Source organism: Etheostoma spectabile, chromosome 9, assembly GCF_008692095.1.
Source record: "Etheostoma spectabile isolate EspeVRDwgs_2016 chromosome 9, UIUC_Espe_1.0, whole genome shotgun sequence".
In the NCBI taxonomy this organism is placed as follows: Eukaryota; Metazoa; Chordata; class Actinopteri; order Perciformes; family Percidae; genus Etheostoma; species Etheostoma spectabile.
The window spans coordinates 19,343,816-19,359,389 of NC_045741.1; the positions used below are offsets into that span (position 1 = coordinate 19,343,816).

The window sequence follows — 15,574 nt, forward strand, 5'->3', positions numbered from 1 at the left end:
GCATTGTTTCTGGGGAAAAGCAAACATATTAAAACCACACCTGTCCTATCACATATTGACAACTGTAAACAAGTATGACCTAATAATTGTTGTCAGCATGGAAGACTTTAGTGCAAAGTCTAGCTTTAAACATCTTTAAAAGCCCTGCAAACCTCAACTTTAAACCAATCACAATGCGCTAAGCCATTAAGACATTCTAAGTCATTCGGCGCCTGATGTCAGGCTTTATCCCAGCAATGTACCTCAGTCAAGCCAGACTACCGAATAAATAATTTGGAAATGTGTTTTTAATGTCAGCAAATATTTCTTAACAATATCAAATGTGGCTAAAGAACAAACTGCTTTATGACCCTTAACTTCTGAAACGCTTGAGCCATGATGAGCTATGATGTCTACTGTGCAACAGAAACACGTCTGCATCCAGTGGACATCTGAGTGATGCCGCCAACACACTTTATCAAGACAGGTCATACAATCAAAGGGCTCACCTTTTTTCACCTTTGTACCACTCGAATGTTGGAGAGGGCACAGCAGCTGCCTCGCACCTTAGCAGAGCTGTGCGTCCTAGACCAACTCCATGGCTTTTCATCTCATGGATAGATGGGGCAACTGGAGAAAACAGAGAGATATTGCAGGGTCAAACATACCAGTCAAAAGAAACATCTGTGTTAATACTAGCAAAAGGGCAATCCAAAGGATAATGATGCAAACCACTGATGAAGGAGGGTTGTTGAGACAAATAAAAAAATGATTGACTGGTTGTTGAACTCTAAAATGACAACCTCTGACATCTTGGTCAGTGCACACATTACTTTGTGTAAACTCAACACTCAGAGTCCACAGAGGCGGAGTTGGGAAGAGGGCGTCCATCCCCAATGTCTGAAAAAGAAATGAATTGCACTGCCTGGTGATAAATGGCTTAATGGAAGTTCAAAGACTCAATGGCCCCGGCAGGTTCTGTGAATGCAAAATGAGGCTCCTTTCATGTGCTGAAATGTGGTGTAAATCTCTTTAGCAGTGTCATGAAGGCAGCTTTACATATGGACGGTTTCTGAGGCAGCCCAGTCCTTTTGTACTTCAAATATTTTCTCTGCTTAGTCTTGAAAGAAATTAAATTAATGAATTTAAATGATATAGACAGTATCATTGTGTTAAATACAGCATGGATGAAGATCGAAATGTTTCATGCAACAGCCATTGTCCGAGAAATGCTAAACTCATAACCTGTGGAGAAACAAAAATGACCCTCTTTAAAAGAGTAAGGACAAGATGTGACTGCTGTAAGTAGCACTGTACAGAGCTCAATGGATACAGGGACTTCATGCCTACTGATGTTATCATGACTGCTTGACTCACCACAGCCTGACAAATAGCAAAACTGCTCTAAACACACATTCAGATGCAGAGTCACCCTACATAAAATACAAGCAAAATTCCTTGTGCCCTTCATACAGATTCTGATTGAAAGCCTATGATACATGGACAAAGCTCACACTCTTAGGGTCTGTCTTGCAGCTAGCAGTAAATTGCCAAAGCATGTCTGAAACTATTTATATTCCTGAATGAGCCTTTAAGAGTGACCTGTCAATCCAAACTGTAGCCTGTATCCACTGGAGGAGCTTGGCCAAGCGCCTGCAAACCTTTCCTTTCAATTGCATTTGGAGATGTTCCTAACAGACATTATGGACTGATGCAGCTTTGGACACAACCCCAAGGTCCTAACTTACAACAAACTCCTCAAACGGTAAACAATGACCAATTAACCCAATGAACATGTCTGAATAAGATAGTTCTGATGTGAATTTCAGGTAGCCAAATGCTTCATTACAGCACATATGTTTATTTTTGTGAGATATACTGTCAACCTGTGAAAGTCTGCATACTGTGGATAGATAAGGTGGGATGTAACAGATCTGTGCAAGGTCAAAAAGATACATGTGAGCATTTGTACATGTGGCGTATGATCACGTAAGAGAGGCGCACGGTGGTGACAGTGCGCTCTGTGATGATGGATGCCCTTCCACCAACCTTCTTCTGCATCCTAATGAGCACCTTTGCATGAGTCAGGAAGTTGATTTTCTGTCCTTGCATATTTGTGCCAATTATACAGTTATTCCCTCTCTTCTGTTGCTCGGCTGAATAATCCAGGACTTGAAAAAGTGAATCAAGTGATGGGTTATGCTTGGGCTTTTCCTGTTCATATATCACTGTATGAATTGCTGATGCCATGCTGGGGGGTATTAGTAGACCTTGACTGGATGTATTTGCTGGCTGCGCGTGTGTATGCTGTGGGTGTTTGTACCCTGTGTCTATGAAACATCCAAACTCAAAGTATTATACTAAGCAAGTAAGTAGAACACTTTTCTGGCTTCAGAAACTCCAAAGATTGCTTCAGACCTGTATGTATTTTAACCGCAATCAGCAATAATGATAACCACATCATAAAGACCATCTGCAAAAATAGCTACAGTCCCTTCAACATCTTTGCAGAGAAGCTACAACAAAGTGCAGCAAATAATGAAAGGGTTACTAAAGCTTGTGATAAAGTACCATCATAGTGATTAGCATCTGACAATGTGCATTAGAGAAGAGCTCCACTATACTTACAGAAAAGAAATGGGAAAAAGAGAGAAAATTGTGCACTATAGCCCAGAAATATAAGCCAATAACAAGTATGACAAAATCAATGCAGCATGCAGACAGACAGAAGCTTAGTGAATCCTTGTAATCCTCCATTGGTGTCATTGTGCGGGGCCATTGATTATTTGAAGCCTCTGAAAGCAGCAGGGAGACCTGGCTGTTGCGCTGTACAGTTGCTAGGACAGTGGACATGGTGGTCCAGGCAGGTGTGTCAATAGTTGGAACCTCACTCATAGAGCTACTAGTCACACATTTTTATGTTAAAACAAAAACACAAAACAAATGGTATACTGTCTGTGTACATTTTTTCCTTTCATGTTGCTGTTCTTCCTTTTTTGAAATTGCAGCATTGTGATGTGTTCCCTTCTATTTATTACCAACTGGATCAGCCTTTTGCCAAAAAGAACACTGTGCTTTCTTCATAAGACTCAAAGGATATCCTATTTCTGGTTAACTTGGATTACTGTCCTCTACTAAAAAATTGTTAAAATCCTGGCAAGCTAAATTAGATTAAAACAACAGAGGAATCAAGAAATATATATGTATATATATATATATATATATATATATATATATATATCAGCATACAATATGAACAGTACAGGCCATCCCTCTCACTGGTGTAACTAAGGAATGTTATCTTTAAATATAAATCCAGAATTTACCCGAAGCCGGTACAATGATATTGATAATGTATAATCATCTATCTTATCAAGGGCACCTTTCATAAAAGTTCCCCAGACTATAGATTATATGCTCCAAATGAGCAGAATGTTAAATTAACAAGAAACTTTTGCAACAAGTTGGAAAAGAAAAAACATCCCCCATTATTTTGTAGGTGGTCCAAAATGCTGCGCTTTTATATGCATATCAATAATATCAAGTCTTTCCAATTTAGATCCTGGCACTGGGATCTGTTAAGACGGATCACAGCCATAAAATCCAGTCCAATCCAATAATTCCAATTTCAACATGCTGGCACGTCCTATATCATCATATATTGTGCAATTCACCAACAGGATTTGGAGAGTAATGCAAAGTAGTGCACTAAAAATCATAAAGGCCCAATAATCCAGGTAATTTAGTGTCTTGAGCACTGGAGGTATGTGGTGGTGCTTTAAATCATGCCTGGAGTCATGGTGACTCCACCAGATGGGGGTAAGGGTTTGGGTCCAGGAATAGCACAGGCATGGCAGAAAATGGGAGCTGTAAGGCCCTGCCGGGTGACAAATGGACAGTTGTGGATCGATCATAAACAGACTTTCATTACATCTGCATTATGCGGAGCTTGTCATCCAAACAAAGATGATGTCTCCAATTGTACATCTCTGTAATGTGCATTAATACAAGCATGTTATTGGGTAACCTTCTCTTCTAATATTAATGAACACGGTTTGTTCAGAGCATTGCACCTTAATGTACAAGGCTTCACTGAGTCGCTTGCCTTAAGTAAATCTCACGTGACTATTAATGATTAATTGGTGTGCTTTAAGACCGAATATGATTTATTTAGCTACAAACTATTGTTTGCCAAGATAACCCAGAGAACGCAAGCTTTTTAATTAAAAGATCAATTAATAACCCTACCTCTTCAGCCAGATTCGAAAATGAGTTTTCATTGCAATTAAGAAATGGACTCATCAGTGCATGACTTATCAGCTTACACACAGAGACACTGTTCCCCATTGCCATCTGTGGGCTTCATTGTCCTGTTTTTTTTTTTGTTGGTCAGGAGTGGTTCTGCTGCCAAGATTTATTAATTAATTAAGATTTCTATTCAGAGCAGCTAGGGAACATTGTGTTCCTTTTTTTTATACAATGAAAGGCATATAAATAACAGACTTAGTGCACAGGACTGTGTGGGTTGACAAGCCCAGGGATCTATTGTCTGTGTTAAACACTAAATGGTTCAAGGTACACAAATTTCCACCTATCGTACTAAATTCATGTATGACATGGTGGGGTTGCTCTATGAGTACCACCCACAACCTGGACAAATGGAAATATCATTACTGCTACAGGAGCGTTCAGTAAGTCACCCCCAGCTGTGTGGACACAAAAAACAGTCATGCAATTTTATTTTTATTTTTATTTCGGTCAACAACAAATAAACGCAGACCAAGCTAAAAGATGAAGTTGCTGTGTGTCAATGTGTTTTAAACAGTACCAGCAAGACCATTTCCTTTCTGCAGAAGATCAAGATTCCGCTCACTTATACAGCAGGGAATCCAAATAGCAATCAAGACGAGAGCTTTGGAGAGATGTAGAGAGATGGATTTACATCCAAACAGCTCGAGGGTACTGGCTTTAATTCTACTTAGGATTGGATCAGTATCCAATTCTAGGAAGTCTTCTCTTTTGAATTGTAAGCCACAGTATTTCAATTGATACCGCAAACTGTCGACAAATGCTCAACTGATACTCCTGATGCCTTAAAATACTCCCAATAAGTGATTTCATTGATATGTGGAATGCACATTTATTCTACCTTTCATCCACTATAGTGCAATCCACCCCTGCATTGAAGCCGATCTGGACACACACTCACCTGCACACACAGTATGTAGGGAATACAAATGTAAATGATGTGTACAGCTATGCAAATGTTATATTGTATACTGATTATTAATAAGAAATGCTACTACTGCAAACATGCTCACACTCTACTAATATTTGTTTACTTTCTTGTCATGACTTGACATTGTAATATTGGGGGGGTCATGAAGATGTGTCTCCTAACCATAAGTAAACAAGTTTAGCCTCTTATTTATCGGAGATGGTCATGACTCCCCTGAACAACTCTGTCAGGGGAGTGAGAGTGGCATGTTGTGGGTGTATCTAACAGGGCAGGGCTTGAATTCCAAACAGGCCCAGATGATGTGAGCTTTAGAGGGAAAGGCAGGGTTAGAGCAAACAAAAGACAAGGTGATGTAAAGAATTTGAAGTATTCCCAGTATGTTCCTGCATTTCAATTATGCCCAGAAATCTATCAATACTCTGGCTGGACGCACTTCTAACGTGCCCGCTCATAATTCATTAAAAATGATCACAGTTTTGTTGGCCAATTACTGTGAGCAGGAACAATAGTGAGGTGCTCTTCTTTTTATAAATACAGCCATGGGGAATATGTGAGCAGAATTCACAGCTGCAGGGTACTGGAGGAAGAAGGAGGCGTACAAATGGCTGGCAAAGTCTGAAGCTTACAGGGCACAGCTTCATTCTGCAAAGCAAGTGAAAACTTGCCATGAGGAAAACAAGTGATGTTGAAGAGGGAGAGGCGCCTGCACTGGTTTAAACTTGAACTCTACATTGAGATAGGAAGGGACAAGATCATACAGACTATCCTAGCAAACAGTAAGAAAAAAACTAAATAGCAAAGTTGAATCTAGTGTGACAGAGCTACCCAATTAAACCCCTCAGATTTGTGCCAAAGACCATGCCATTAGCATTCTGCTCTAACTTTGTCAGAAATGTGGCAGTTACATAACCACTGGCTTTATATATTTAAAAAAAAATCATCTACATAAATAAAAGAGAGACCCATATCCCCAAAGCCAAGGTCTACTCCACATCAATAATTGAAACATTTGTGGTGCTAACATGGCATCAATTGATCTACTCTGGTCTTCTTTACATTTATTTCTTGCAAATTGACTTGTAGCAGCCCTCTTGATTATGGCATGAACGAGAGATGGAGAGATGATCAGGGCATCTGGCATGGCTTGAAATAGCTTCAGTTGAAGCATGGGAAACAGTGACGAGCAAATACAATGTAGCAAAACAAGACAGTTGGTTGTCTGTGTACTTTCCACGTGTGACTAAAGTTTGTGCAAACTGTCAAATCCCATGTTGCAACATGATGCTCCTACTCTGTAGTGTCACTCTTCCGATGAGGAATGAGAGCAGACAATTCTCACTGTCTACACTACAAAGGAAGGTCAGGCACCTTTGATTTCTCAGCTTGAAAAAGAAACAGGTTTTTAGTAATGTTTTATTGGTATGTAGTTAGTAATGGACGCCTTCATTATACAAGAAGGTGAGTTCATTAATTAATCAAACACTGGCTTTTAATCTCAGGCAGAGGTTTCCCTCCATTGTTTCCTTCTCATTCATCCCTCCCACGCAGCCACCTAGATGTGATATTTATGCTTTTGAGTCACACTGTGCTTTGAGATTTTCAGCCAATAACAGAACCCACCTGCAGTGAAGATGAATATGTAAATTTGGAAAGTAGGCCAGAGATCAGATTTCATTAAGTAAAATCACTGCTGAAACGTCCTTTCGCCAAGCAGGGCTGTTCAGCAAATCTGATTCAAGAATCACCCTCTGGATGACTGACATCAATCAGGTTGATAAAAGTATTCAGTCGTCATTCATTCATCCCTGGAAGTGTAAAGACGAGAAACAAAGGCAGGCCAAGTCATTTAATTAATGCTGCCTGTTCAATGTAGTCTTTTGAGTCTTAAAGAGATTCAAACAGAGGTTACTGGACTTAACATTGGAAGAAGCTGCACAATGACAATGCCTCAAACCTTCTGCCTCTAACTCATCGTATCATAGCAAGCCAAATGGCAGGCTTAGTGTTATGGACGGTCTGGTATTATTAAAACTCCAAACATGCTCAAGCTTAATTTTGTTTTCATTACTCTGGTTTGCTTATTTTAATTAGTGGCTTTAATCTGCAATTAGCCAAAAGGTCAAATATACGCTTAGCTTAAAAAAGGAATTGTTTTGAAAGCAGAGAGAAATTGTTCGGACATGTATTTAATGAGACTGTTAACCCGTGAAATGTCAGTGTCACTCACTACTATGCTGTCTTTTTAGAACGATAAAAGAGAAATAGCGCAGGCATAACTGATGGATGTTTATGACTTAATTTAATTGAACTGCTAGTAACAAGATGGTTATTCTGAGAGGATCAATGCTAATGCTCTGATGAGGTCAACGTACACCATCATAGCCTTCTACATAATTTAACAATAACATCCAATGAAACCTGAATATTTCTATGAAAGAAGGGACTAATAGTCTCATTTTCTGTCATCGTTCTTTGTGGTTACTTAAAATCTTTTAGATGGCATATTTCCAGTCATTGACTGAGAAGGTAGAAAAACTGACAACTGCAGAATCTCCCAGGAGAACCGTTACGAAGTTCAGTGGCTGATTTTGTAAAACAGCTGCATAAACATTTTCCCATACAGCGTAACATTTTTCAATAAGGTTCACTTCTTGATTCTTGCTATGTAATTATCCTCTCTTGTTTGAGTTTCTCTGTCACCTAGCGTCTTTATTTTAACTCAGTATTTGGCATGCTGAGCCCTCATCAATGCCCCACGCTCTTGGGCACTTGGTGAATGTAGCTTGATGTGTGACAGTAAAGCATGAATGATACAGTGGATTGGGACATGGTCCAAATGCTTCACTTTTTCCTTCAGAGAGGGAGAATTGCACTGGGGTGGAGAGGAGGCAGTGAAGAGTGGCCACCAGCTGGCTCAGGCTCTGCCTGCAGTGGCCATATGAGCCGCTCCAATGGACAACTTTAATTCATTTATCCTACACGTTTTCTTTGTAAATGAGCATGTCATAAAGCCACATGTAGGAGGGACAAGGCAACTTTCATGAAAAAGACTAAGAATAAAATAGAAATACTTAAATACAAATTAAATACAAAATTGTTTTGAGAGCTTAAACACTGACTATTTAAAACTACATGACATACGGCCCTGAAGTTGAGACTTTTCAAACAGCTACCTCTTGCACAGGCTGCTAAGCTAATTACTGCTGACAGATTTTGAATGAAGACCTGTCAGAAAGGTATGGTATATGTGAGAACTTCAACAAAAAGAGATTGCGTGTCCACTGGATCTACCTTTCAACTAGGGCTGGGCAATATATCGATGTTGTAACGATATTGCGATATGAGACTAGATATCGTCTTAGATTTGGGATATATCGTAATATGGTAAGTGTTGTCTTTACCTGGTTTTAGGGGCTGCAATAGAGTAAAGGGATGTCATTTTCTGAACTTACCAGACTGTTACTTTTACCCACTAAGTCATTAAATAATTTCTGGAGAATATTCATCAAAAATCTCATTGTGTAAATAACATTTTGTTAAAGCACCAATAGTCAACCATACAATATCATTGCAATATCGATATCGAGGTATTTGGTCAAGAATATTGTGATATTTGATTTTCTCTATATCGCCCAGCCCTACTTTCAACTGTCTGACTGGTTAAACATGTACAGAATCACCATCTTCAATGATAAGAAGTTACATGTTACTTCATGGGTATTCCTATTTCTCCTACCCCTTTGGTTCATGGAATCCTTTTATAACTCACTGAATTATTTTACAATAATTAATAATTATCAAATATCTTGAAACAGATTGTTTTATTTAGTTCCTGAAAAGAAACATTTTGGAGATAATGGTTTTCAATGGACATTGGCCCTTAAAGTGGCACTTCAGTGTATTGACTTAGGATCCTGCTTCTGCTTTGGATAAAGGTTATTGAAAATAATGTTAGTATTTTATATATTATAGTCCATAGCATTTTCAAGAAAGGCCTGTGATTTTGTGGCAATTAGACTGGGTGAGAAACAAAACCTCAATTTTTCAGTCCAAAAGACAGAAATAATGCGAGAGTTTATGGCCTATATAGTGTGCCTCCTTTGACATAAGACACATTTTTCGGTAACTGAAACTGTGTTATACCTAAAGGATTCTGTAAAATATTTTATTAAACAAACAGTACATCATAAACAGTTCATAAGCCAATTTATAACATACCATTGAAAATTATTGAAGGGTCCTACAAAAGATATTCAGAGAGAATTCTACTCAATTATAAAGAATGAGTAACTTGGCCAATGAAGGGAACAGCTTTGTAGCTCTGTCAGCTTCAGATAACTCTGGGCAGCGGGCAAATACTGCCTTACACTTGACCAACTAAGTATACTCCCACCCATAGTATCGCTCCAGTGCTCAAGCTGTGGTGACTTTGCTTGACAGCAAAGGAAAGTCTTCCTCATCAATTCACTCAGTTTGGATACTAAACCCACATAACCCTGCTGCCTCGCTTTAAAATACGGCCTCTGCCTATGACATGCCTTATCAATCATTGGGAATATCTCTTTTGTTCTGTAGCATAAAGACACTCCCTGCTATCAAAGCACTTTTTATCCTTGAACCCATGTCTCAGTAGAGCTATAAATAACTGGCTTCTAAAAGTCTACCACTCAGACCCAGCTAATTAGAGCAAGGCATTACACAGAAATAATGGCCACAAGACTTGGTTTTATAACAAAGCCAGAATGAAAGCTGTGTTAACTCAGACAGGTGGAAATACAGTAAAAACATTATTGGATTTAAAGTCGTTGTGAAAAAAAGATTTAAATTGTAAATACTGTGAATTAAATAATTGCAAGATAATGCATAATAATGCATGATCAGCTTTCCAGATATGACTCAATAACTGGGCCAAGATGAGTGTCTAATTCTTGCACTCATCCTCTCCCTCCTGTCTCTGCAGCCGACTGCCTAATACGCTTTGCCAAAAGTGAGATTTAGTACAGGGCATCTATGCAGAAACCTCCATGAATAACAGTAAAGTAAAGGAGCACTTTTAAAAGGAGAGGGAATGGCAATAATTGTCAAGCACCCATTTCCTGCTCATACTTACGAGTGGTGATTTCCATGTGACCACGACAGCTAAAGCCCAGTATCATTCATTAATGCCCTGGCTCCTTATTACTGTCTCCTCACTCTTTTGAAAGACTCATTACCTGCATAATGGAATGGTGCTTAGAACAGTCAGACCTTTCCTTAGTGTGAATAAATCACCTACATGCACAGACAAAAAGGGAATTCTCACATTAAATATTAACAAACTTCAAGCTCCAGCTTTCTACTTCTTCAAACTTCCAGGAGGTGTACTTTCTTGAAGTGCAGCATCAGGGACATGACGCTGGTATCGCGGAAGACTGCCCCGGTGTCTTCCATGTGTCTGCAAGGCCAATGTTGGAAAATAGGGAAGCAAGGAAGAAGAAAGAGATATACTTACAGTTGACTGTGACTTTTACTGCTTTGGTGTCAGGAGAGGCGATGTCATTTAAAGCGCTGCACTCGTAGTCTCCAGCCTGGTCCCTTGTGATGCCGGTGATGTTAAGATATTCGCCGCTGTCATACTTCCTGGCTGTAAATAGAAAATGGAGGCAAAGTACTTACACTGTGTCTACAAAAAACACACACACACACACACACACACACACACACACACACACACACAGCGCTAGCCTATGGTTAGTGTGTGGAAAGCCTTCATTTAGAATAAAAAGCTACTAAGTTTAAACTTGAATAGAAGACGCAATGTGATTAGATATTTTACTGATCCCCTGATTACATTCCTTCCATTCTAAAATAGCAGATGATTAGCAGTGCATTGATCCATTAGTATTGATATGGTGGCAGGAAATAAAATAATGGTGTATCGCCGGTGTATCATTTGCTCTACTCCACACCATGCAGTTCCAGCTGCTTCCTGGAAGACGGACAGATTCAATGGCTCAATGCACATGTCAGTGCTTTAAAGTTAGCTAATGGTGCCAAAGGCAGTAGCAGCAAAGCACCATGACTGACATATTTGTAGGGGGCGTACTGCACCTAAAAAGCAAGAGAGACTCCAGTCCCACAGAAACAATGTCCACTCCAATCACCGAAGAAACATTAAAATACTCTAGTACTGTACTTAAAACTGTATTGTAATTCTACATTTTATGTAAATCTATTGCTGGTAACAACTGAAAGTATGATAGTTGGAAAAAAAGTAATAATGAGATACAGTATGGTGTCAAGTATCAGGGAGAATTATGGATGGATGGATTCTCACCTGACCACAATTAACTTCCAACGCAGTAGTGCTCAGTGTGAAAACCTATTTCCATACAACCTTTCAGGGTTGTTATAGGGGTTTGGTATGGAAGATGTGTGGATGCGCTCGGAAAGCATGGGGATCAAACCAAGTGCACAATCAAGCAAAACTGAGCTCAATATACTGTTCAGAAAGTATCAGAGAACCTACACTGACTCAGCAATATCTCATAAAAGAGAGGCCAGAATCACGACAACCCATGCTTCAGGAGAGGGAATACTACCATTCTGTGCTGCCAATCTTCCCTGCAAGTGAGCTGAATTCTTATATATTGCCTCTTTCCTATTCTGCAACAATGGTGGCTTTTTGATCTATAGTACTAGCTATTCTGTCAAAAAACTTGAAACTGAAGGCATTGTCGATAATGAGCTTTCCTGTCTCTTCTCACACAACAATGGAGTCCAAGAGTCTTTGGCAAAGATACTGGTGGCTACACAAACAACAGCAAAGGAAAGAAAAATGTTGATAAACAAGCACCGGATGTCTCTGAAAAACAGAACCGTTAATATGCCAAGAGAGCACAGGGGCGGAGAAATAACACAAAGGGCTCTATTTTTGTAGCGGTGCATGGCTCATGGCTGGGCTGTGCACCAGTGAAGAAGTTTTATCTTCTTTTTTTTTGTACTTAATCCCATTGATGGGGGTAGGGGGTGTGTGCATAAAGTGTCCGTATAGCAATGAAATGGTGGAGTAAAAGTTTGACGTAAAAAATAAGAGGGATTTATGCAGACTTGGTTATCATGGTGCAAGTCACTGTCACTCTCTACCTTGTACCTTTTGATTTTAACATTCAGCTTCTTTTTTTCTTATGCAACAGTTATTTTGTATGCATTTGTTTGATATTCTAAAATGTTTGTTTGTTTGTTTGTTTGTTTATGTATGCACCTTTCACCAAGGCAAATTCCACATAAGTGTACTTAGTGAGGCGATAAAACCAATTCTGATTCTGATGTTACTGTCAAAATCAGCCGCAAAGTCTAGGCTGTCTACAGGAGAACAGGCATCAGCTATCAAGTGTTGTACTTGACCGTACTTAATGGATAGTCTTTCAGCACTAAATCTTGTCCAAAATAAATGAGTACATCACAATTGAATTCAACTTAAACTATTCGGTTGGTGTGAATTGTTCTTCCTGGAGCTTCAGTGCAAGTCAGTGTCCGTGCGGTAGCCCTGCAGAGACCTATAGCCTCAGTAATAAACCTAGAATTAGAGCTGTGGCAGATGCAGAGTGACAGGATTTGATCTGTTTCACTGAATAAGTAGGTCTCCTGCTATGCGCTACAGCCAAAGCCTGAACTTGTACTCCTGATAAAAGACATCACATCCTCCTAGAACCTGGAGAATAGACAGAAATGCATGATCTTACTGTCCAGCTATCTTTCTTGCAACAACGCTACTTAGCAAATAATACTGTTAAAATATAATGTCACCGCATTTGTCATTTGTGTTTGTGATAAGGAAATCTCCTCTTGGTAAGTAATACTGAATTAATTTTTTGTTTGAATATAAGAGATTGATACAGTAGCGATGAATTATCTAAATGAATGAAGGATCTAATTTCAGCACCAAACGCTGTCCACATTTAACCTACTGTATTAAAAAGCCTTTAGAATGGCACAGAGCGAGGGGTATCTGCAACAGATCCTGTTCTTCACCTACTGATTCCCTCAAATATCTAACTGTGTAGCTGTGCTTTGTACTTGTAGCCACACAAATACCATAATTCATTCTCCTTGCCATGTGTATCTATAGCATGAGCCACTTATTAGGTGTGTAATAATGCACCAATGATTAATAGAAAGATAGCAAGATGTGCACTTGTACAGTAGCTGGTATGTGTGTCAGAGGAACACTACGTCCACCGTACATGACAAAGCAAAAGAGCAGATATATTAATTTTAATGAATGTCTACATATCCCAAACACAGCTTTTATGGATTTTTGTGAACCATTAGTGGTTCCAATGTGTCTAGCTTGTTTACTGCCTACAATGATCGATGCTACAAATCAAGGAACCTAAACAGACAGCAGGGTTATGTTTGTTACGTTTGTCTTTTATTGTGAAGCCCTTTGTGAAGTCTGCTTAAGACGCCTGCTTAACAAATGCGTTTTATTTGCGCAGTTATGGATTATAAATGATCTACAGACTTTAACAGGACTTTATGTTTGAGTGCTCTGTGTATACTCCCCCCTCCCTTACACCGGTAGTTACTGTAACATGGTTGACCTATACACTGCTCTTAATGCAAAGCGCCAGTGTAGTTCACTGTAATGGGGAATTGTGATACGCAGGATGTGGAAATCCACTGTGTGCACTTGTGTCTTTTACTAGGGCAATGAAATCAAAAGCAGTGACCCGGGAGGCCAAGTATGCCTGATGCTTCCAATGCCATTTATCAAATGGCTGAATCAAATGCAGTGGCTTCCACAGGAAAACAGAAACGTCTTTGTCACATCCTGGAAAACACAATGAATTATTTGCCACTGGGGTATGGTTGGTGGCATAGGGCAGGTTGGAACAAAACAATAACCATTAAATACAAATGAAACATATATATGAAACATACCAGTCATGTTCTATGAGACTGGGTGTTGCATGGTATAATTAGCAAGAAGAGAACAGAGACAGGCTTTCTTTCCTTCTGTCTAACTGTGTTGCACAGCCCATCGGTCTACAAATATTGTCATCACCAACAGAAGCTTGGATAACATTGACAACAATTTTGAACGACATCCATATTATTTCCAAGCCTCTATTTTTGCACTCAGTTTGACCTGAAATCAGGGAGGTGATTCCACCTGCTCAGAGGATGTACAAGTGCAATTTCCCTGGCTTTAGTTGACGGAAACACACACAAAATCACAATCTTTCTGATTTTGAGATGAGCACTTCACTTTGATGAAATGATACACATGCAGTAGTACACCATTAGATAACAATTTTCATGCCGTCAGGACAGAGTCTGCACTGGGTTAAAAAAACTTGAATATCTCTAGCCTATAGACAATGTTTTGTAAAGGAGTGCAGATACTATGGCTGGGCAATATATTGATATTATATTGATATCCTGGTGTGAAACCAGATATCTACTTAGATTTGGGATATCGTAATATGGCATGAGTTTTGTCTTTTCCTAGTTTTAACGGCTGCATTACAGTAAAGTTGTCATTGTCATTGTAACTTACCAGACTATTCTAGCTGTTCTGTTATTTGCTGTTACCCACTCAGTCATTATATCCACATTTTCAATGCTTATTTATCTAAAACGTCATTGTGATAATATGTTGTAAAAGGACCATTTGTCAACCCTCCAATATCATCGCAATATCAACATTGAGGTATTTGGTCAAGAATATCACGATATTGGATTTTCTCCATATCACCCAGCCATAGCGGATGTATTACAAAGTAATTACATTTTTATTTTAATCTTCTGAAGTCTGAACTTTTATTTTAAATGGCAAACCCCTCTATAGACATACAGCTGCAACACATGTAAATGAAAATTAACTATCTGAATTTTTTTTAAAGGTATCTCTGAGAAAGCACCCTCACTTGTTTTCAACAATAACTAATAGGCACAACAGGCTCCGTCTTACACGATATACTCTACGAACTAAGGTTAGTTGCATTCAACAACTTCTTCTGAGTTTTTCGCCGTGGCCGCCGCGATAGCAGAGTTTCCGGTGGAGACACTGGTACAAATGCAGGTTTGCCTCACATGCTTAACAATATACAGCTGTGATAATATTAATCAAAACTGTGAACAAATGTCAGAAGTGTGGACCAGCGCCACTGTGTGGTGGGGCTGCGCGGAGAGTAAGAGGAGAGAGAGTAAGAGGAGAGATCTAACACAGGCAAGGCTTTACAAAAGAAATTGGTCATGTAACGCAAAATTAAACCATATCAATATAAACAACATTGCAGTGATGCAAGGACATTTGGTGCACCAATGCGGCCTAGAGGAAAAATATTACTTGCGCCCTAGAGCCCTGTG

General features: G+C 39.3%; 1 protein-coding gene across 3 annotated transcripts in view; it reads right to left on the bottom strand.

Annotated features, from left to right (window-relative positions):
* negr1 (neuronal growth regulator 1) overlaps nt 1–15,574 on the bottom strand; it is a 170,538-nt gene that overhangs the window by 46,058 nt on the left and 108,906 nt on the right. For all 3 annotated transcript variants that reach the window (XR_004333423.1, XM_032525520.1, XM_032525521.1), the window contains exons 4-5: nt 10,710–10,841; nt 489–609 (exon numbers count right to left, since the gene is read on the bottom strand). Coding sequence is in view for 2 of the 3 variants with exons in the window: in XM_032525520.1 (XP_032381411.1) it covers nt 489–609; nt 10,710–10,841 (253 nt within the window). In the remaining variant the exon portion in view is untranslated. The remainder of the gene's footprint in view (nt 1–488; nt 610–10,709; nt 10,842–15,574) is intronic.